Genomic DNA, 23,675 nt, shown 5'->3' with positions numbered 1-23,675 from the left:
GCTATCCATGCTTCATGTTAGTTCGCGTTGTGTTGAATATTAGTGAAATAATATATATATGTTTGAAATACTCACGTAGAGTGATAGCCTTGTCAACGTACGCTTTCTCGGCGCGCACCATCTCGTCCGCGTCCACGGGAGACGATACTTGATATTTCGAGTTCAATAATCGGTCAAACATCATGTTGAAAAAGCCATATTCAGTTAGGATCACTATACTCTGAAATTGTATAATTAATATTTATATATATTTATTTATTACAAGCAAAACTCAAGTAAATCTTAATTAATAAGAAATGCACGAGGAGCAGTTGGAATCATTTTGGTACCAGAGACCTCGGTCGATTCGTATCGCGATTCCTCGCTGATGAGATATCTACTGGGATTGGGAACTAAGATATTGTGTCCCTTGTGCCTGTAGTTGACTCAATCACCTTTTAAGCCGGAACACAACAATACCAAGTATTGCTATTTATGAACCCGGTACCTACCCAGATGGGCTACAAGGCCCACCAAGCAGTATTATTTGTAAAAGAATGAATACTTGCAATCATAATCACCATAAATATAAATAATCACAGCTCAACAAAGAAAAACAAAGATTTCGTAACCGTAACAGCCTGTGAATGTCCCACTGCTGGGCTAAAGGCCTCCTCTCCTCTTTTTGAGGAGAAGAATTGTATATAATAAAAAAATATTTTAAATCAATATTCCACATATGTGATAGAAATCATAATTAATGTAATATAACTTATCTCATTGCTTACCATGTAAATAATAAATTGTACCAACATAACAATCATAAGTCCCCCAGGAGAATTGTCGTCGATACAAAAGTAGCACAATCTTTCTGTCACGTTGGCTGAAACAATAATAGTTGAAATGTTATATTTGCAAAACAAAAGCTGGCGGAGAATACAGAACATGCCTAATAGATAACGCATGTCAAACATTTCGTCAAGTTAACGGGAGGCATGGGTTGAGAGTACAAGTGCAATATGATTGGCTGTTCTGAAGGTCACTTTGGTTTGGTTTGATTACACTCTAAGCTAGTCTAATTAATTAAGACGGGACAATAATTCACCGTAGATAGACGTATTTTATTTGATTTAAATTTTTTTTAATAACAAAATAGAACATGGATACTGAATATTCAATAACAATAAAATGTATTTTTCATTAGTTTTCGTGAGGAAAAGCAATACATAGAATAGTTCGTAAAGAGTAAAAGACACTTGAAAATAGAGCGCTTGTTTCTCTAGCTTTAGCGCAGCGCTGCGCCGACAGCACGCAGTCGCTCTAAGCCCACCTGCACTTTTGATTATATAAAACAGCAACATTTGATATTGTTGTGTTCCCGTTTGAAGGGTGAGTGAGCCAGTGTAATTACAGGCACAAGGGACATTAAATCTTAGCCCCCAAGGCTTTGGCTATGTAAGCGATGGTTGACATTTCTTACAATGCCAATGTCTAAGGGCGTTTGTGACCACTTACCATCAGGTGCCCCATATGCTCGTCCGCTTTCCTATTCTATAAAAAAAAATACCTGCGGCGAGGACGGGGTTGTGCGCGGCCACGTGCGCGGCGCGCAGCGCGCACGCCGTCATCGTGTGTGGCGGCAGCACGTAGCTCAACGCCGACAGCACGTAATCGCCGAAGTCCTTTTCGTGGCTGAACGTGTCCGTTAGGGTTTTTACGGTGGGCGTGAAAAATCCTGTAAGAAATATTGGAGTTATCTTAATTTCATGTGAATGTGACGAAACTAACTACTTTTTGTGACTATTCATGCGAAATCTGCAGATTTAAAAACTTTTCAATTGGGACAGTTTTTGACATGTTGCTGGAAGCCGTTCGAATATTTTTTCTTCCAATTGTCATATACAATCCTCGACTGTAAGGTGCTAATGCGATAGCGTAGGTAAAAAAAGAGAAATAATATAAAATAAACATGTTTTAAATTTTCATTCCTATCATCAATTATTTTTACGAATAAAATTATCTAAAAACACATGAAAACTTTTTAAAGAAGGCAAATCTACATAAAATTGGAGCTTACCAAATATAAATACCATAGCGACATGTACGATGTTAGCGCCGTGCTCCTCGAAGTTAAAGCTGACGATGTAGATAACGGCCAGGAACGATATGATGCCCAGGAACAGGGTCACTGCCATAGCGCCTGAAACGTTACGGAATCATTATTTATGCCACTCGTATCAAAATTTTTACGTTTAGAATGACTTCAGCTGCCAGTCTTTTGATAGCCAACATATCGGGTGAATAAGTTTGCGCGAAGATAGACGACGGTGATGAATTTAGACAACTACTACAATTAAATGACTTCTGTTAGAACAAGGGAGTCCGCTCCGTGCCCGCGGACCGGACGTACTCACCGAGGAAGTCGGGGCGGTCGATGGTGGCGTCGCGGTCGAGCGCGGCGGCGGCCAGCAGCGCGGGCAGCAGCAGCGCCAGCGCGTAGAGCAGCGCGTGCGCCAGCAGCGCGGCGGCCCACAGCGCGCCCGGCGCCGCGCCGCCCAGCTGCAGCGCGCGCCGCGCGCCCGCCGCGCGCTCGCCGCACGCCAGCGACGCCGCGTTGATCACCGTCGCCTGCGCCACTGCAACCACACCGCCCAGCGTGTTACGTCGCCGCACCGAGCGCCGCGGGACCGGACCGAGCCGCTCGCTCGTTTTTCGGGCGAAACGATAAACCGGATGGAAATATTAGGTCCTTCCATATGAAATAGGCGTTTTGTACGGGAGGAATATAAAGCCAAATTTTTTTTGTAAAATATATTTAATTGATCGAAGTGTTGCGATGTGATTAAAAAGGAGTTTTTTCTCGTTTTATTTTCTCAATTTTTATTACGTTTCATGTTAATTCTTTTTTTTGACACACACTTTTTTTTGTTTTTTATCCGTCACATTCTCGAATCTAAATTAAAAAAAAATCAACATAAAAAGGAGGTTACATTCTAAACACAAAGTATGTACCGTTGTTATCTATGCACTTTTGCCAATTCATAGGTTCATTGATCCCTTTACTAAAAAAAACCATGGGGCGAGAATCAATAAATTCTTTGAAGGCGGTTTGGACTGCCACATCGAAGTTGAATTTTTTCCAAAATCCGGAAAAAATGGTAATCTGTTGGAGCAAGGTCTGGGGAGTACGGTGGATGTCGCAGACATTCCAATTGTAGCTCATCGAACTTAGTCGTTGTTTGTTGTGCAGTGTGTGGTCTTGCGTTGTCGTGAAGCAGCAGTGGCCTAGAGCGATTGACCAATCTCGGTTATTTAGCAGCTAGTTCTTCCTTCATGGTTTGCAGTTGCTGACAATAGATATCTGCCGTAATCGTTCGGCCAGATTTTAAAAAGCTGTAGTGAACGACACCGGCGCTAGTCCACCAAACACTCACAAGTAACTTTTTCTGAATCAATTTTCGTTTAGGGCAGGATTTGCATGGGTCTCCAGGGATCAGCCATTGCGACGAGCGCTTCCGATTATCGTACATTATCCACTTTTCATCACAAGTGATGATTCGATTTAAAATCCCTTCATTATTGTGTCGGTTGAGCAAAGTAACACAGCAGTCGACGCGTGTTTGCAAGTTCGATTCACTCAATTCATGAGGTGAGTACCTCACCATCGTTCAAGTTTTTTACTTTCCCGATTTGCTTCAAGTGGATTAATAGAGTTTTATCACTTACCCCGAAGCCTGCAGCTATCTCTGAAGTACTTTGAGATAAATTCGCTTCCGCAATAGCCTTTAACTCTTCATTTTCCACTTTGGTCTCCATCCACGGGGTTGGTTCTGAAGGTCAAAATTTCCAGAACGAAAACTTTGAAACCAAAAAACGTATCGTGCTTTCTTTTGCGACACCAGCGCCGTTTACATCATTAATCCTTCGAGCTGTTTCTGCAGCACTGGTGCCACGGTAGAACTCGTACTCGTAAATATACCGATATTTCATGTTTTCCATTGTGCGGTAATAAGCGACGCCAAACAAAAAAATAATGAGGAAAAACAAATGAATGACTGTTTTCAAAACTCAAATGTACCAGCTAAATGAATTTATAAATTTGAATTTGGAATTCTTAACCAAAGAGGAGATATTTCAGATCAAAGTGGTCAGTACGACAAAACGCTAATTTCATAAGTAAGGACCTAATATTAGGGCAGATATGCTCCATTTTTGATTATATCATTTTTGATGTGCATCAAAGGTGATGCAGCTTGACATGTCGCTTTATTAGTTCCGCAATGTATCGGTGAAGTAGGAGGGCGCGGGGTGGGCTCACCGAGCACGATGCAGAAGGCCCACAGCATGGTGGCGAACCGATCCTTGGGGTCGTCGTCTCGTTTCACGTAGGTGAGCGAGGAGGGGACGGGGTAGTTGTACGTGGTGACGGTCTGTCCGTCCGCGTACGGCAATAGTTGCGTGGCGATCGTGTTGGTCAGCAGGTTCAGGGCGACGGGCGCCGCGTGACGCACCACTGTCGTGAACAGGACCTGCGGGGCGAGGTACAATGTTGCGAATTTAGTACATCGAATGGATCACAGCATTACTTCTGGTTGAACGAGATTAATGAACAACAATAAAATACTTCAATTTAAAAATGTATAAGGCATTATATATTAATCGTTAGATTGTAAAAAGTCTACTTGCTATATAAATTATGATAGCTCTGCTTGTACAACTGTTTGTGCACAGCAAACCTTGTACGTAAAATTTTTTGTACATTTCCAAATTATGAAGAAATGTCCGCGATTGCATACATATATAGGTATATGATAATTGATGTAACGAAATCAAAAAATTAAACTTTAGTAAATGCGACATAACACCCTAATCCAATACCTTCGACTGTATCATAGGATTCATTCAAATTAAATAATTTTACCGGCGCGAAGTCGAAACGAATAGCTAATGAGCACGTATGAAATGAATATTACCGTGGCATCTGTTTCGTTAAGTTCAATTCCGACTAAGTAGTTATTGTACTCCAATATATCTCTTCGACCGATGTCCACGACAGCTGAAATAGAAAATTTATTAATAATAACAGTATTCATAGTTGAGCAAGAGGGGTCGGGGGAGGGGAGATATATGAGGAAAAACATAAGCGTCCTGTAAACGTCACCTTACTACTGGGCTAAGGTCTTCTCTTCTTACAGCGCCACGCCGCTTCAGTGCCGGTTGATGGATACAAATGACAGTATATCAATCGATACATGCAAATTTTTTAAAGTTTTGTTGAGATGAAGTATTATATAGTACTTAAGCTGAACAATAGCTCATGAAAGATCAATCGCGATCTTCGTATAGGACCTGGCGTTCTTTCCACTTGACCAGTGATTGTTTTTTTTTTTACAGAATTGGATTGCGGACGAGCTTATGGGCCACCTGATGGTAAGTGGTCACCAACGCCCATAGACATTGGCATTGTAAGAAATGTAAGCCATCGCTTAAATCACCAATGCGCCACCAACCTTGGGAACTAAGATGTTATGTCCCTTGTGCCTGTAATTACACTGGGTCACTCACACTTTAAACCGGAACAAAAAAATACCAAGTACTGCTCTTTTGCGGTAGAATATCTGATGAGTGGGTGGGATCTCCCCAGACGAGCTTGCACAAAGCTCTACCATCAGTAAATTAATTTTAAAAATAAATGTAATTATAATGTATTTTTTCGACAAAATGTTTACATACCTGAAGCTACATCTGATGTCCTTTCAAAGTCCACCTTCGGGATCTTTTTCGCAACACTCAGCAAGTTAACACCAGTCGCATTCACACTGTACAGGACTCTGCGGTCGGCCATGTCGTTATAGAGATTTAAATCTAATGACACACTCGGGTCTTCGAGGGCGCTGTTGTCTATCGAAAAGCCGTTGTTGGTGAAGATTGTGATACAGAAGATTAATGCGATAGGTATCAGTACTTGCTGGAAAACAAAATTAAAAAATCATTGACATATAAGTATCATATAAATCGAGCACTAATGGTGCTAAATATTCACCAATCAACAGAAACGCGAAATATTGATATTTTATTTGATTCCTTACTGAAGTTTAAGAGTACAATTTACGAAATTCTAATAGTATTCATAATAAATTTGTATATGTATATATGTTGCGCATACAAATGGATTGTGGATACAGATTTTATGTCCCTTGTGCCTGTAATTACACTGGCTCACTCACCCTTCAAACCGGAACACAACAATATCAAGTATTGCTGTTTTGCGGTAGAATATCTGATGAGTGGGTGGTACCTACCCAGACGAGCTTGCACAAAGCCCTACCACCAGTAGTAAAGGTTCAAGGGTGTTTGTGACCTTTACGTCGCCAATAATGCGTACTGCACGTCGCTGAAACCGGTCCAAGGCCTCCAGTAGGTACTTAGCGGAGCCATCCCAAAGTTGCGAGCAATATTCAACGCAAGACCGTATCTGTGTTTTGTATAACAGGCACAGTTGTTGCGGCGTAAAAAACGCCGCACCTTGTTCAGAACTCCGAGTTTTCGTGAAGCTGTTTTTATAATAGCCTCGATGTAATCCCTTGGACTAAGGTCGCAGCGAACGTCCATCCCCAGCATGGCGATTTTGCTTTGTATCATTAGCGGTATGCCACAGAGGGAGGGAAGAGGGTAAAATGGTGACTTTTTCGACAATATGTTGATTTTATTAAATCAGTCAGTGCGCACGTCCGGCGTTGGCGCTGTCCTGAGAGCGAGATACCAAGTGTGTCACTCGACAAACGATCACACGCATACTGCCAGATACACCATTATATTTTTATATTTCCATCAGTCGGCTGTATAATAAAAAAGTACCCGTCCTATATCTTTACAACTTGACGTCTAACAACGTGAAAAAAAAAGACGTCACTCACGTTATTTTATTAGAATGGCAACACCACACTGTTGCCATTCTAATAAGTAACGTCGTATATCCGCGTAAATTGATTATTTATAACATACATATAACAATATAAATAAAAAAAAACTTATAATGTACCGTACCGTACCGTACCGTACCGTAACAGCCTGTGAATGTCCCACTGCTGGGGTAAAGGCCTCCTCTCCTCTTTTTGAGAAGAAGGTTTGGAGCTTATTCCACCACGCTGCTCCAATGCGGGTTGGTGGAATACACATGTGGCAGAATTTCAGTGAAATTAGACACATGCAGGTTTCCTCACGATGTTTTCCTTCACCGTAAAGCACGAGATGAATTATAATCACAAATTAAGCACATGAAAATTCAGTGGTGCTTGCCAGGGTTTGAACCCACGATCATCGGTTAAGATTCACATGTTCTTACCACTGGGCCATCTCGGCTCTTAATAACCTATAATGTATTAAGTAAATATTATTGTTTGCCAAAAAAACATGACGATTGATGGGAAATCGGTTTATGTGGGATTCTTTCTTATTATCTCCATTTCTTAGTATCTGTTATGGTCTCCATATAGTCCAAAAGCGGAGAGCGCGAGAATGCCTCATTGGCATACACCAACAATAAAAATGGTATTGATATTTACTTACTATAGTTAAGAATGATAATTTCTTTGACCAGAGATACATGACTTGTCTCTTTAGTAGGGCAGCCATTTGGTGAAAGAAAAGACGCGCACCAGACATCGTTTTAAACGTTGGCTCTGAAAACGAAATACAATTATTTGTAATTTACACATCATTTTTTAATAATTTATATTTTATAGATTCAATTGTTTGGTTTCACACAATTTAATAAATAAATAACTATTCACACATTTCAATAAATACGAATAAAAATCGTGAGGAAACCTGCATGTGTCTATTTGACTGAAATTCTGCCACATGTGTATTCCACTAACCCGCATTGGAGCAGCTTGGTGGAATAAGCTTACCTTCTCCTCAAAAAGGAAGAGGAGGCCTTAGCCCAGCAGTGGGACATTTACAGGCTGTTACTGTTATAAATACGAATAATATGGAGCTTTTATATAATAATTTATGATAGTTAGAGAAGGGTCTCGGTTCAGTTCTTGTGTGTTTTTTAAAATTTACACAAACATTTCTATCGATATTTAAGACGAAAGTAGTGGGGGTAAATAGTATTAAGCCATCGGATTGATTACATTTTCGATAATTTAAGTTATTTAAATTTTAATACTGTAACATTTATTACGGCCTATGTAACATTACTGACCTTCGGTTTGTCCATCGACAGTATCGTCTGAAAACGAAGTGGTGACGTCACTGCATAACCTGTAATCGAATTGTTTAGATTGTAAATGTAAGTTTTTATGTAAATATAAATTTAATATAAAAGTATTTTATTGTTTTTTCGTTTCGATTTTCGACTGTCAACTTCGAAAATATTCGAAACGCCAATTTTGCATAGACTCAAGGTTTCGACCAATGATATCATGTCAATTCAATGACAAAGTTTTTTATTTTTCTTTACTTTTTCGATTCGTACATTTTGTATAGCATCTCACACAAATATGGCTACAGCTTAAAATAATTTCCGCGTCATAAGTTACATCATTACATTACTAGTGAAGCAGTTACTATACTGCTAAGCAGAAATACTCACTTTAAGAATACTTCCTCAAGCGTCGAAATTCCCACTCCGATAGAATCAATACCGAGTGCCGATCTTTTTGATTCCAACAAGCTAAAGAGTTTAGGAAATTTGTCACTGCACTTTGAGGGGAGGTTGTACGAGATCGAGTTGAGCGAGGTCTCCTTCACCGTGGCTTCCGGTATCTTTGACGTGATGGTGGCGGTGATGGCTGGCTCGTTCGGTATCCCGATCGTGGTGAATGTGAGTCGATATCCGGTACCTAAGTGAAAAAGTGATCTTAGTATACGCGTTAATCAATACACTGAATCAACATGTAAAGCGGTCGTGCATGAAAAGTCTTGCATGGTGGTCGCGTGGCAGCGCAGGCGGCCGGCGACTCCTGCGTACACTCACCGAGCGCGCGCTTCAGGTGCATGGTGGTCGCGTGGCAGCGCAGGCGGCCGGCGACTCCTGCGTACACTCACCGAGCGCGCGCTGCAGGTGCATGGTGGTCGCGTGGCAGCGCAGGCGGCCGGCGACTCCTGCGTACACTCACCGAGCGCGCGCTTCAGGTGCATGGTGGTCGCGTGGCAGCGCAGGCGGCCGGCGACTCCTGCGTACACTCACCGAGCGCGCGCTTCAGGTGCATGGTGGTCGCGTGGCAGCGCAGGCGGCCGGCGACTCCTGCGTACACTCACCGAGCGCGCGCTTCAGGTGCATGGTGGTCGCGTGGCAGCGCAGGCGGCCGGCGACTCCTGCGTACACTCACCGAGCGCGCGCTGCAGGTGCATGGTGGTCGCGTGGCAGCGCAGGCGGCCGGCGACTCCTGCGTACACTCACCGAGCGCGCGCTTCAGGTGCATGGTGGTCGCGTGGCAGCGCAGGCGGCCGGCGACTCCTGCGTACACTCACCGAGCGCGCGCTTCAGGTGCATGGTGGTCGCGTGGCAGCGCAGGCGGCCGGCGACTCCTGCGTACACTCACCGAGCGCGCGCTGCAGGTGCATGGTGGTCGCGTGGCAGCGCAGGCGGCCGGCGACTCCTGCGTACACTCACCGAGCGCGCGCTTCAGGTGCATGGTGGTCGCGTGGCAGCGCAGGCGGCCGGCGACTCCTGCGTACACTCACCGAGCGCGCGCTTCAGGTGCATGGTGGTCGCGTGGCAGCGCAGGCGGCCGGCGACTCCTGCGTACACTCACCGAGCGCGCGCTTCAGGTGCATGGTGGTCGCGTGGCAGCGCAGGCGGCCGGAGTGCAGCGCCGCCACGCGGTCGCCGAGAGCCTCCGCTTCCTCCATGAAGTGCGTGCTCAGCAGCACCGTACGGGATCCGCGGAGGGACTGCGGGGGACAGTGTGCATAGTTAATCGCTATATAAAATTTCGACCACTTAAAAAAAATATTTTTGGTTTATAAATCTCGTTTAAAGAGAATTCAAAAAGTTGAATGGGGAACTTATAGTGATATATACCGTAAATTTGAATATATTCCATACTTTACTTACAAGTAAAAGGTCCCACAGTTCTCTTCTGGTTTCGACATCGAGACCTGAAGTGGGTTCATCCAGCACTAAAACCTTGGCGTCTCCGGCCAGAGCACAGGCGAGTTGTAATCTACGCTTCATACCACCGGACAGTTGGCTGCTCTTGTTAGAAGATTTATTAGCTATTCCCAATTGTTCAAGAAGAGCAATCGACGACTTCTTAGCTTCGGCGTAGGTTGTGCCTTTTAACTGAAAAATATAAAGAATTTATAAGATTAAAGTTAAGGGATCCTGTATAGCCGCTAGAATAGCAAATTATAAATTGACTAGTTTTTCCACAAAGTATAAATGTTTAGTTATTTTTATTGTAAAAAGAGTGAATTTGTATTATCATAATTTATTATTGCCATATTATATAATTTGTGAACATTTTCGTGGGTTATGTATAATGTGGTTATACTAAAACAATGTTAAGCTCGTATGTTTCTCTTGAAATTCTTACAGATCTCAAGTTTATTACTTGATGACAGAAAAAAATGTCCTTCAAGCTGGAGATAAAATTATATGTTTGATACAAGGATATAACTCGAGGATACAAGCTTATAATAAAAACCATATCTACTTTGGAGTTATAAAAGGAAAATTAAGTTTTGTTTACCATTGTAAAGAACATCACATGTTCCATCACAGTGAGGTCAGGGAAGAATAAGTTGTGTTGAGGACACAGACCGAGTATCCTTTGCATTTCGTCACGTTGTTTATACGTGTTAAGGCCTTCCACATACACTTCACCTTCTGAAGCTTTTTGCATACCTATAAAATTTTTTATGTTTTTTATCTAAATTTCTATGGCCAAATTAAGGTATATATTTTATGTAATTTATATTAGTATCATATGTTCGATGTAAAAGCTTATTTCTTTTCTTCTAGTTTCATTCTGATATTTTCTTCGAATCTACTGGACTGAGAATAGTTAAAATTTAGTAGTTTTAACGACGTCAGAGCAAACAGGCTTAGAGCGTATTGGAGCGCCTGATCATTATTTGAAGCAACAAGCAGCGCTCCTGTGTAACGTCAACTTAATTTTTAATTTTACTTATAAGTACACCGTTTAATAGTGATTAGCATTTTTACCGACAACGAGCTAATGCGTTTTTGAAGTTTATTTAAATGCGCCTGTTTTATTTCGTCGAGCCAGTTATTCCCGTACAGAGCGAAAGATTAAGATTTCCGTTTTTGGTTGTCGATATAAAACATATACTAATAATAATTACTATAAAAAAAATTGTTTCATATCATATGAAAAAGGCTCATTATAAGAAATACAAATTCATTTGCCTTTGCGAACTTGATTTTTATATAGACTACATACAAATAGTAAGCAAGCGAAATAGTACGAGATGGGCTGCCATTTTAAATATTTTCTCTATTGAAGTCAACTAATACTAAAGTTAAATGACAAATAATGTTTCGTTAGCTATGTGTAATTAGTAAGTAATTTCAATAATATATTACCAGTTATAATAGACATAAGCGTGGTCTTCCCAGCGCCATTGTGACCAAGGAGTACAGTAATCTCGCCTTTGTACACATCCAGTGTGACGTCAGAGAGGGCGCGTTGTTTTCCGAACATCTGTAGAAAAGAAGCCAAAAATATGAGCCATTCTGTTTAAAAGTTAAATTGTAACTTCACTCGTGTGGGTTAAAACTTGTATCTGAAATCTGAACCAGTTTTATTTACCTTAGATACATTGATGATTTTAATTCCAACTTCCATATCTTTGGGCGGCGGCTCGAAGTACTGCGGTTCGTTGCTCACTTCGTCGAGTTCTTCTAACTCTTCTTCTTCTTCTTCTTCAGGCACCACTTTCTTCTTGCTCCAATATTGCTTCTGAAAAGTTTTTGCGTTTTTCTGATGACCTGATATAAGCTATGTGTGATTACTAATTTTATCAAAATTATGTTCAATAACTTTTCTTCTTCGTTAATTATATTTGTATCTCCACAGTCGTGTTGTTCATGCTTTTAGTCTTATCTTGTATTTGTATGAATTACTGTTATTTTAATGTACCTGCACATATTTATTACCAAGCCGCATCACGATCTCAATTTTAGGATAAAAAATGCTCAAGAACTTTCAGAGATAAGAGGGGTCAGAATGAGGGGGGCGGGTGGATGTTCGATCTTCTTATATTATAATGAATATCTTTCAAATAATTTTTTTTAAAAAGAAAGCCTAAAGAAAGAAAGGTAATAATAATAACAGCTTATAAATATCCGCTGCTGGGAGAAGGTCTTCTTTCTTTGACTATTAGTCCACCACTCTGCTTCAGTAATATATAATAATAATACGTAACTAAATATTTATTCGATAAATTTTTATTCAAAAAGTTACATTACACGATTATTATGTATCGATTGATTAATGATAAATTATTTTTCTAATTAACGTACTTGGCACATGAAATTCCAAGGTTGAGACTGTCCATACGGACCCGGCTTCACCTTCGCCAAATACCACGCGAGACCGAAGAATAAGCAGGCCTGTATGACCAAACAGAGGTAGCAGGCAAGCACGGAGCCGCTTTTAGGGCTATGACTGGTCGCAATATTGGCAATAGTAAGACCGACACCTGTTTGGAATAATTTTAAAAATAATTAATTCTAATAATAAATTACATATTGCTTTAAATTATACTAGTATATAGAATAGAATAGAATATGTTTTATTGTACACCAAAAGAGTTACAGAACCATTTTAAACAGAAACACAAAGAACAACGAAAACTATTTTGTACAAAAGGCGGTCTTATAGACTAAAAGAGCGATCTCTTCCAGACAACCTTTGGGTGAAGGACATGGAATAAATAAATAAAGCGGTAAGGAGGTGTACTATTCATCTCCATTTTTATTTTTTAAATAAATATATATACTATTTGTTGTTTACTTTTAATATCATAGATAGGACGGGTAAATGGTACATGGTCCTGATGGCTCAACGCGAATGAGTCGCCTATCTGGGGAACTAAGATGTAATGCCCCTAGTGCACTTAGTTACACTGACTCACTCACCCATCCAGCCGGAACACAACAATACTAAGTATAGATGTTTGGCGGTAGAATGTATGACTAGTGGGTGGTATCTAACTAAACGGGCTTGCACAAAGTCCTATAGTTATTCTTTAGAATTATTATTTAAGACATATTATAAGCATATAAATTTGTTTCTTTAATATCAAATGATATCGTTGCTCAGTCTATTAGCATAGTTGTCATAGAGATAGTTACCATACTGCTGCAGAGCGGCAACTTCGTTCCAGAACCATTGCAAGGGTACGTGTGGCAGCAGACCGGAAAGCGGAAATATCCAGCTCGACAGGTTGCGGTTCTCCAGCATTGGACAGGGTATGTACAGCAACACGTAACTCAACACAGCCAGAGACTCCGTGTATTGAGCTGTGTGACAACAACATAATTATTAATATAATTGAATTCAAACGTAATTTGTTCAGGAATCATTTTTTTAAGTATGTATGCGGTCTGGCAAATATGCCACCTGATAATAGTGGTCACCACCGCCAATAAACATTGCCATTGAATGAGATATTAAACATTCCTTACATCACCAATTGCTGTTTGGCGGTAGTATATCTCATGAGTGGGGGAACCTATCTAGACGGGTGTCTATAGCATTATGAATACCATAGATTATTTAAGATCTCAACCAATGATGTTGAAGGTTAATTATTAATTTTTTATTCATTGATTTTTTTTTGTTTTGTAACTTGAAATTTTGATTTGTCTTTTATTTGTTTTTTTTTTGTACTATAATGTATATTTTGCCTTATTGTTCATGCAGTTATCACCTATAATTGAGGTACCACTGCTTTTATTTTTTATTTTATGAACTTTGTGCTATCATGTATATGTGTGTACTTTGTTGGTGATCTAATAAATAAATAAATAAAAATAAAGGTCAGTGTTGTTTATTTATATATACTCGTTGACATTAAAATCGGTTATAATTTACTTTGAATAACATCTCCTATTTTTTAAGTGTACTTTTGCTTACAAACAAAATAAACTTAAGACATTGCATGTCTTTTGTATTCGTGTAAATGTACGCCACATTCCTTGCAACTCCATTAGGTAGAACCTTAGTGAGATACGTAACGAGTGACGTCATTAGTAAATAACTTTAATATATACAGGTGTAAGGTTCTACTGATTTTTAATAATTATTTCGTGATTTTTAGAATATAATGGTAATATTTTTAACTGAATTAACACTGGTTGGAAATTATTGAGCGAAAAAAAATAACTACGCGATATATAAAAAAGGAACAAAGCACGGAAAAATTGACTCGTTCAATGGTTGACAGGGTGATTGGAAGAATTGAAAATAAAATTGCAATAGAATTGTAAAATATTAATTAGTAATAAATTATATAACAAGATACGTTTGGAAGAGCATAAAATGTTAAAAGTAAATTTGAAGGATTGTTTTACTGGGGTATTCTTACACAGACAAGAAAAATATTGACTTACTGCTGTTAATAATGTAGCTGGCCGAAAAGGCTAACGCCACAACAGTAATGTAATGCAGCGCCAGCACTATGAACACCAGCAGCGGGTTAGTGTTGGGCAATAGCGGCAGAGAGGTGACCGTGAAGAGGACCGCCGGGACCACGCTGTACACCAGCCCCGCTGGCACCACGTTCAGCACGTGGCTCAGACCGAGCAAGCTGTCTGATACTCCCACCATTTTGATTAGCTCCTAAAAAAAAACACGATCGGTTTCGTTTAAAATATATTCATAGACAATTAAAGATCGTTAGTTCATCAAATTAAAAGATACAGAAATAAAAATTGGAGTTTGTATGGTTAAGTGCGCTGTTCTCAGAAACTACCAGTTTCGAATTATAACTCATGCGTTGCTAGCCCATTTATTGAGGACAATTATGTGATAAATTGCGACTGTATCGAGAAGTTATCATAAACCAATATGGCAAACTGGAAAATTTCAACGTGGGTGTGTCAAAGTGTGCCAGTTTTTTTTACTTTTATATGTAACTTATTTTACTAATAGTGTATATGTGAATATCAATCTGATTATATCATGAAAAAGTATACTTATTTCGAATAAATAAATCTTTGACAAAATTTGATTGATTGATACGAAGCGAACGTGATGAAGTTTGTAATATAATTATGTGATTCCCATTATACCTGTATGCCGGTGATCCTCTCTTCCAGTAGTCGCGCCACGAGGAACACGAAGACCAGCATCAGAGAGATCCAGCACAGCACCATCAGAATCGTGCAGATCGTCTTCGCCATGTTGTTCTCCTTGGACGTCACGTACGGAAACTCTCGCAGGGTAACGCGCTTTATATAAAAAAAAAACTCATCAATCTATATTATAAATAAATAATTTAATGAACGCGTGAATCTTAACCGATGATCGTGGGTTCAAACCCGGGCAAGCACCACTGAATATTCATGTGCTTAATTTGTGTTTATAATTCATCTCGTGCTTGACGGCGAAGGAAAACAGCGTGAGGAAACCTGCATTTCATTGAAATTCTGCCACATAGGTAGAATACACCTACCAACCCGCATTGGAGCAGCGTGTTGGAATAAACTTCAAACCTTCTCCTCAAAATGGAGAGGAGGCCTTAGCCCAGCAGTGGGACATTAACAGGATGTTACTGCACCACTCAAGACGAGATATCCTAAACTATTCGCCCAAATGACTTGAAATTTGTCACAGTTACTCCTTCCTCGACGTAGACGCTCACTAAGAACGGATTTTACACCAATCCTAACCAAAATACATTTTTCTTTTTAAATACAAGTGCGGCGCCGGGACGATTAGCTTGTTTGAATGTAATGTTAAGTTAATGGCGCGTGCGTTAAAAGAACACGCATTGCCATTGGTTCTGCCGTAATGGAATATTTCCGGTTTTATCTAATTGTCAAAATCGGTTTGTCAGGTAATGGGCTTTAGCCGGATATGATTGGATATTTACGGTCGTGTACCACTCAATATTTACGTCGGTGGCATGTCTAACTTTAGTTAGGCTTTTTGGCAAATAGTTATATTGAGCGTGACGACGTCGCAGGCAGCGACATGCCAAATATTATTAGGTATTAATATCCAGCGCGAAAAATGTATTTTCGGCTGTTAAAAAGTATAACTGTATTAAAAAATATATATCATTTTAGAATCAAATAAATCTGCATTTTCCCATAATAATTTGATTGCATATAATACAAGCAGATAATACTTAACAATCATAATAATATTGAGACAATTGCTTAACAATTATTTAAAATGTTTCAATGGTTATATACACGTTTATAGACGAGATGGCCGAGTAGTTAGAACGCGTGACTCTTAACCGATGATCGTAGAGTCAAACCCGGGTAAGCACCACTGAATTTTCTTGTACTTAATTTGTGACAATTCATCTCCTGCTTTACGGTGAAGGAAAACATCGTGAAGAAAGTTCCATGTGTCTAATTTCATTGAAATTCTGCCACATGTGTATTCCACCCGCATTGGAGCAGCGTGGTGGAATAAGCCCCAAATCTCTTCAAAAAAGAGAGACGGCCTTAGCCCAGCAGTAGGACATTCACAGGCTGTTACTGGTACAGAGTATATATATTTGTATTTTAATTTAATTTAGTTTCATCAGTTATTGTTACCTGTGTTATTTTATTGCCAGTTAGGAGTTCCAAGTAGTTAGAATCAATAGCCCATTGGAGTTTCATGAATGGCTCGTAGATGGTACCTTAAATTTAAATTAATAAAACTGTTTAATGCGTACATTTGCTACATAATTATATAGTAATAATAAATGATCTAACATACCATAATAATCGTGTTGACCCAGAACATAAGAGGAACGAAATGTGTAAGTATTGAAAGGTTCCTTCATCCGTATTGTGTACTCCAATTTCTCTGGCCATGTGCCCGACATATTCTTAAAATATTTGTATTATATTAATTATAAAAAGTCTTTGATTTTTACATCAACTTTACATTCAAAATATATTAATAATGATCGGCATTACTTATAATCGCTGTTTAGCGGTCATTAGTTGAACAATGCCGTGTCTTCTTCTTTCGAATGATAAATCAATAATGACAGAAAGAGAGAAATCATTGTTTAACTAAACAGCGGCTAAGCAACGTTTATAAGTTATAGTTCATAGTTCCTCACAACAATCATCTTGTAAAATATTCTTATATCATGTTAATTCTTATTGCGAAAATTCAATTCTCTGCTCTATGGATTTTAATTATGTCAAAGGGATACAGATAATTGTTGTTATATTATGTATGGATGATGTCATAACATATTTATATTGTTACAATGTATCATAAAGCTTAGTCAAGTCACTTATATTTATAGACAACTTGACCATCATCTGTATGACATTTATGTTCATTGATAAATAGAATAATAATGTCCTCCAGACCGATTTCGGCCACGGCGGCCAATCTCGAGAGAGATTAGCCAACTACGCAGGAGATATTATAGTGTACAAGTGTGTGCGCAAACACAGGTACAATCTCTATTCCCTAACTCTCATAATCCGATGGGACGGCTATCCGACACGACCGGAAAGAGTTCAGGCGCAGGACTAAAGCTTTACGTTCTTTCCGAGGCACGGAAGTGTACACACTTCCAACTTCCAGACTCCGGGCTGCTACTGAGAATTTTTCTGACAGAAAAACCCAATAACTTTTTATTGGCCCGACCTGGGAATTGAACCCAGGACCTCCGGGTCTGTGGCTTTACTTCAAGCCACGTCACGAACGAGTCAGTCAATAAAATAACAAGAAATTGGTTAAATATACTACAAACAGAACCTAACTGGAATTTACAGAAAATTCTCTTATTTTATGTTTCGACACACAATTGAAAATTTCAACAGTCATAATTTAAAAATAAAAACAAGACACTATTGTAACAGATTTGGAAATGTTCTCGACATTAATACTATTAAAATTAAAGCTATGCTTTTGCATAGAACTCTGCTCACAATGTATATAAAAAACTCGTAATACATACAATGCAAACAGATGTATCATAACAATACATAGTCAGTATATAATATACATTTTATCAGTAACAATATTATTACAATAGTAGTCATTATTTGAAAGTGTTATTGAATGTTGCATTGTTTAAAAAATAGTTGAAGGTCGCTGTCGTCTGTTAAGCGATGAGAATTTGATTGTATCAAAACAGCTCACTGGCTCAATTGATTGTTGTTTTCAAATATGATTAAACATTATTATATTTTTATATTTAAGCATTGTTTGATAAAGTTATTATAAGAATTATATGTATATCGGACTTTGTTGTTTTTTCAAAACATTAGTTTAACAGATTTTATTATTGACGTATCAGGTTATTAAAAATGTTTAAAAGAAACAAGGTATATCGTTATAAGAGATTACTAATAAAGATACGCCTTGGACTTTTTTATACTTAAAACTAGCGTGCATTTGGGATACCCCTATAAAAACTATAATACAAATGTAATTTTAATTATTATTAATAGTAAAGTTAGAATATTACGCCAAATATCTTCTTACCTGAAATAAAACAAATGCTACAGATTCATCTATTTCTTTGGAGAATTTTGATAACTCTTCTTTATTTAATGCTGGTGTAATTTTTGGTTTCCTCATGGCTGTAATTTAATATGGTATAAAATATTCAATTATAATATATTCTTGAATTATCATTTTAAAACATATTTAAACGTGCTGGTGGTAGGGCTTTGTGCAAGCTCGTCTGGGTAGGTACCACCCACTCATCAAATATTCTACCGCAAAATAGCAATACTTGATATTGTTGTGTTCCGGTTTGAAGGGTGAGTGAGCCAGTGTAATTACAGGCACAAGGGACATAAAATCTTAGTTCCCAAGGTTGGTGGCGCATTGGCTATAAGCGATGATTGACATTTCTTACAATGCCAATGTCTAAGGGCATTTGGTGACCACATACCATCAGGTGGCCCATATGCTCGTCCACCTTCTTATTCTATAAAAAAAAAAAAGTGCTACAACAAATACCTAATTTGGTATGTAGGATCTACCAAAATTAATCAAAAATAAATGAAGTGCTTCCTCTTTTATACATAGTATACATGTATTTTTTATTTCAATGGCTAAACCTGCATACACCTTACTTACCATGTATAATTTAATAGTGCCTTTTTGAAGGGAAACTTATTTTGGTATGATTATCCAGCTCATTTTGATATTTAATATAAATGTTTCAAGATAAACACACTGATGCAGTAAATTTTATTATATGTATGAAGTTGCATATGTTTATTAATTACAAAAAGCATTTATACTTAATTATTTTGTAGAATTATTAAAAGGTTTTAAGCATTGTTGGGGATCTTTTAAGTAAGAATTTGTAATGACTAATTACAAGATAATTTGTTAATGTTAATATATAAGATAAAATTCTAATTACCATTTGTATATGTTTCTTGATACGTTAGACTTTCTCCAACTTTATTCATCAGCAGACTTGTAAGATCAGTTTGTGGTGTGTAGAAAATAGAATCAGGACCTCTCACAGAGTTTAGGTGAACTGGTTGCTAAAAAGTAGAATTTGTAAATATATTTTTTGCAATAAATATTGTTTAATTGACTATTCAATATAATTATTTTTGTAATTAAACTAAGTAGGCAGACTGTCAAAAAGGCTACCTGATGATATGTAGTCACCACCAGCAGGGTAGTTACCGTATGGGAAGTTGGTGCAGTAGCCACCAAGACCCCAAAGCAGAGACTCCCTTAAGAGTCAAATATAAAAAGTAATAATTTTGGAGCCAGGGCTACAGGTTTTTTTTTAATGCTCCGGGGCCCTTGTTCACTGGCTATGCCACTGGTCACCACTGCCCATTGACATTATCACAGAAAGTAATATTATCCATTAATAATAATATCCTGGGACATTATTTACACACGGCCATCTGATCACAAACTAAGCAGAGTTTGTACTATGGAAACCAGACAACTGATATACTACATATACTACTTTTCTTTTTTAAATACATACTAATATAGACACCCAGACTCAGGACAAACAGACATGTTGATGCACACAAATGTCTGTCCTGGGTGGAAATCGAACCCACAACCTTCGGTGTGTCAGGCAAGTATCTACCAACCACGCCAACCGGCTCATTGATGCTCGTCATTCATTACATCGCCAATGTAGCACAAGCTTTAGGATCTAAGATGTTGTGTCCCTTGACTAAACAGAATAAACAATAAGTAAAATATAATCATGCAAATAGAAAAACAACAACTTAGTAATCCTTTACTACTTTTTTACACCATTTTTCTCTTTTTTATGTATATTAATACATAATATGCTTTCTATTAAGGTTGCAAGTGTAATTATTATTGTGATGTATTGATTGTCAGTTATCATTCCATTAATGAATTACATTTAATATATTTTTGGGTATTATAAAAATTTTATTGTACATTTTCTTGGATTTATACCAAAACACTCATACATATTATTACAGTAAAGTAAAACTATGTCAGATATAATTTATATATACTTACAGTTTGGTGAACATTGAATTCCTCTTGGTAAGTGGACCTAACAGCTAATAAGTTATTCTTAATAGAAAACAGTGTTATAAATAATATCGCTGGCGATAATATTTCGATTGGAGTATGAATAAATCTTCTAGCACGCACTACTAGGTGCTTCCACATAAGAACTTTCAATGAACCCGTCATTTTGATTTTTAAAAATATAAATTCTGATTTCAACAAATAAAGAACGCACAATGCATTACTAGCCCTGCGTTCTGCGTATGTAGAAGTGTTTGCATGGCTTTTGTTTAGTTCTTAGATACTTAACGGATACTATTTAAGAGTCATGTTACAGATTCAGACAAGTAATTTATTTGGAATGGTCGTTGCGAATTACACTTTGTAATGCTACACTGAAAACTTGAACTACATTTAATCCACTACGTCGAGGATTCCATTTTATGTAATGAGAATGACCAAAATTTAATCGATAGTCGATACTTTTTAACAACAGAAAACTGACATAACATAACTTAACCATAGTACTTCATCAGGAATTTGACGTTAAAATATAATTTGACAACTGTCTTATGTCTATTAAACTGTTTCTACCAAAGAGTATAGCTAACAATAAGCTAACTCTAGAATCACATCGGTCTAGATTCTACAATGGTACTTGTATTCCTCATCTCTTTATTTACTTTACACGACAAAAGAAGCGAATATTAGTTTTACAATATGTTTTATATACATATATATAAAAATATCTATACATTCAACACAGCAAACATAAAAATCTAAAATTAAGAAAGCTAAACTATGAAAGCTCAAATCCAATTGGCTATTATTATTTTGAAAAGAATTTTTTGCCAATTTCAGACGTCCCTGCCTGTCCTGTAAAACTACGAACTACAAAAGGATACCTTTTTAGGACCACAACACATATTATACACCGTTTCCACCGACGGTAACGCTAAGATATCGGCTAGTCACGTTACACAAACGGACGTGGCAAAAATCGTAAGTGTTATAAGCAAAAACCCTATCCACTTTTTGACTATTGACAAACTCGTCAATAGTCAAACGACGTCGTCGTCATTCTCGGAGTCCGAGGTAGCTCAAATTTCAAGACGGAACTTAGACCAGAAGAGCCCAATATACATAAGAGCCCAATATCTTGTATAAAATAAATAATTCCTTAATATAAATAAATTTATGCTATCTTAAATAAAACAAACACATCATTAAATTTTCATCCGAATAATTAGAACAACCATGAATCAATCGTGTAATTTCTGATTTGTTTTTAATTAAGCTATCTAGATAAGATAATTAGATTTTCTAAATTTAAAAGATTTTTCTTAATTTAAATAAGATTTTCTTATTTAATTTTTCCATTCGTTGTAACAATGCTAATAGTGTTCCTTTTATGTTTTGAACATACTTCATCGTGTAGACCCAAACACGAAATTTATAATACTTCTAAAACCGATCCTAAAAATAATTATTTTGGTAACAGCCATTATTGGGGTGGGTGGGATCCTCCGGCGAACGATAGTAGTTGGAAAACTTGGATTGCTATATGGGGTACGGAGAACTCTTCAAACTTTGACAGCACAGAAAATGGAGGAGGTCCAGAATCTGGGTGGCCTCAATATTGGAAGGGTATATGTTTATATGTTTGCTGATTTATTAACAGATTAAATGCTTATTGCGTAGCCTTAGGCAAGAAGGTTAGTAGGTTGTATGATCCATTATAAAACGTTAGTACTCCTCCATAGAAGAAGAATAACTGAAGATTGTCGGTCCGTATCCGTGCAAGTTCCATTGAATTTTCATGTGCTTAATTTTTTTATGAATTTTATTGAGCTCGGCGGACAAACTTCTCACGAGAACTTACAGACTTACTTTTTTATTTATAAGATGTTTTTTAACCCCCGGCCTAAGAGGAGGGCTGTTATATTATGTAATATACTCTAATTCTACACTTCACATGTATAAGATGAGCTTTTAGTAATAAAATAAATATTTTTAGGTTTGGGAAAAGGGAATGATGGCGTACCTCCTCCACCTTGGTCTTATGTGCCATTAGCTTATGGCAAGCCACAGTTCTGTTTCTTACAACCAGAAATAGGTGAATGTGATAAAGATTTAACAAGGTAACATACGTTTCATTTTTGGCATCACTATATATATAGAGAGGATTGATCCCTTCAACATCATTGTTAAAAAGTGATGTGTTCAATTGGGTTATTTATATTTTATTCACAAGAGGAATTGAGTGAGTTATTCACATCAATTTGAATGATTCGGTGTTCTAATTTTATAAAGACTTTCCCAAGGTTGGTAGCGTATAGACGACATAAGGAATGGTTAATATATCATACAGCGCTAATGCCTATGGGCGATGGTGACCATTTACCATCTGTTGGCCTATCTGCCCATCTGTCTTCCGAGATATATAGAGAACGCACTTCTGTATTATAATATCTCTTGGGGGATTGGCTAGTAGTATGCTTCGCTACTCCAATGCAGTTTGGTGTATACACATGTGACAGATTTTGTCCAACACATGCAGTTTCTTTCACCGCCAAGCACGAGATGAATTATAAACGCAAATTAAGCACGTGAAAATTCAATAAGCACCACTGAACACTATATTCATGTGTTACACTATTTCAGTTCTGTATCCACTTTTAATAACAATTTTAAATAGTTTTTCACAACGCTTATTTATAGATGGGGTTACAATCCAACAAAAAATAAATGTCAGACTTTTGAATACGGCGGCTGTGGCGGCAATGACAATAATTTTCTAGATATGGAAAGTTGTAAAGCGGCGTGTGTTGATGTTCCTTCAACCGGATGTGAAACTGGAGCGAAGATTAATTTCGAAGAAATGATATATAAATAATATTGCAATTTTATTTTTATATTATGTAATTATTATTCGTTTCAGATGTCGTAATTTTTTTTTCATTTTAATCTGTATTTACATTAATATGGCCAACCACAAGTATTCAGAATACAAATGGTAAATTATATATTTTTAAA

At 37.7% G+C, this 23,675-nt stretch overlaps 2 protein-coding genes across 3 annotated transcripts in view; one reads left to right on the top strand and one right to left on the bottom strand.

Annotated features, from left to right (window-relative positions):
* LOC126775154 (phospholipid-transporting ATPase ABCA3-like) overlaps positions 1–21,158 on the bottom strand; it is a 29,073-nt gene extending 7,915 nt beyond the window's left edge. For both annotated transcript variants that reach the window (XM_050496944.1, XM_050496943.1), the window contains exons 1-25: positions 20,646–21,158; positions 19,537–19,663; positions 18,642–18,739; positions 16,905–17,016; positions 16,739–16,824; positions 15,257–15,415; positions 14,576–14,804; positions 13,316–13,483; positions 12,482–12,660; positions 11,769–11,918; positions 11,543–11,660; positions 10,686–10,840; positions 10,049–10,276; positions 9,747–9,885; positions 8,582–8,831; positions 8,192–8,250; positions 7,549–7,661; positions 5,713–5,947; positions 4,953–5,035; positions 4,298–4,508; positions 2,394–2,615; positions 2,057–2,179; positions 1,547–1,714; positions 768–862; positions 76–220 (exon numbers count right to left, since the gene is read on the bottom strand). In XM_050496944.1, coding sequence (XP_050352901.1) covers positions 76–220; positions 768–862; positions 1,547–1,714; positions 2,057–2,179; positions 2,394–2,615; positions 4,298–4,508; positions 4,953–5,035; positions 5,713–5,947; positions 7,549–7,661; positions 8,192–8,250; positions 8,582–8,831; positions 9,747–9,885; positions 10,049–10,276; positions 10,686–10,840; positions 11,543–11,660; positions 11,769–11,918; positions 12,482–12,660; positions 13,316–13,483; positions 14,576–14,804; positions 15,257–15,415; positions 16,739–16,824; positions 16,905–17,016; positions 18,642–18,739; positions 19,537–19,663; positions 20,646–20,825 — 3,832 coding nt within the window. In that variant the 5' untranslated portion in view covers positions 20,826–21,158. The remainder of the gene's footprint in view (positions 1–75; positions 221–767; positions 863–1,546; positions 1,715–2,056; positions 2,180–2,393; positions 2,616–4,297; positions 4,509–4,952; positions 5,036–5,712; positions 5,948–7,548; positions 7,662–8,191; positions 8,251–8,581; positions 8,832–9,746; positions 9,886–10,048; positions 10,277–10,685; positions 10,841–11,542; positions 11,661–11,768; positions 11,919–12,481; positions 12,661–13,315; positions 13,484–14,575; positions 14,805–15,256; positions 15,416–16,738; positions 16,825–16,904; positions 17,017–18,641; positions 18,740–19,536; positions 19,664–20,645) is intronic.
* An 846-nt stretch (positions 21,159–22,004) lies between these two features.
* LOC126774688 (papilin-like) lies at positions 22,005–23,589 on the top strand. The gene is made up of 3 exons (XM_050496223.1): positions 22,005–22,286; positions 22,657–22,780; positions 23,361–23,589. Exons 1-3 carry the CDS (start codon positions 22,031–22,033, stop codon positions 23,533–23,535), a joined length of 555 nt encoding a protein of 184 aa, XP_050352180.1. The 5' UTR covers positions 22,005–22,030; the 3' UTR covers positions 23,536–23,589.
* Positions 23,590–23,675: the final 86 nt, after the last annotated feature.

Source organism: Nymphalis io, chromosome 17 (assembly GCF_905147045.1).
Source record: "Nymphalis io chromosome 17, ilAglIoxx1.1, whole genome shotgun sequence".
Classification (NCBI taxonomy): domain Eukaryota; kingdom Metazoa; phylum Arthropoda; class Insecta; order Lepidoptera; family Nymphalidae; genus Nymphalis; species Nymphalis io.
This window is presented reverse-complemented; position numbering and strand designations above follow the sequence as displayed.

Bases quoted from the DNA above. Each gene is read 5' to 3' on its own strand.
- LOC126774688 (XM_050496223.1), top strand. From the start codon at position 22,031: ATGCTAATAGTGTTCCTTTTATGTTTTGAACATACTTCATCGTGTAGA. The intron at 22,287-22,656 runs GTATATGTTTAT...AAATATTTTTAG, and splicing joins GTGGCCTCAATATTGGAAGG to GTTTGGGAAAAGGGAATGAT. The intron at 22,781-23,360 runs GTAACATACGTT...GCTTATTTATAG, and splicing joins TGTGATAAAGATTTAACAAG to ATGGGGTTACAATCCAACAA.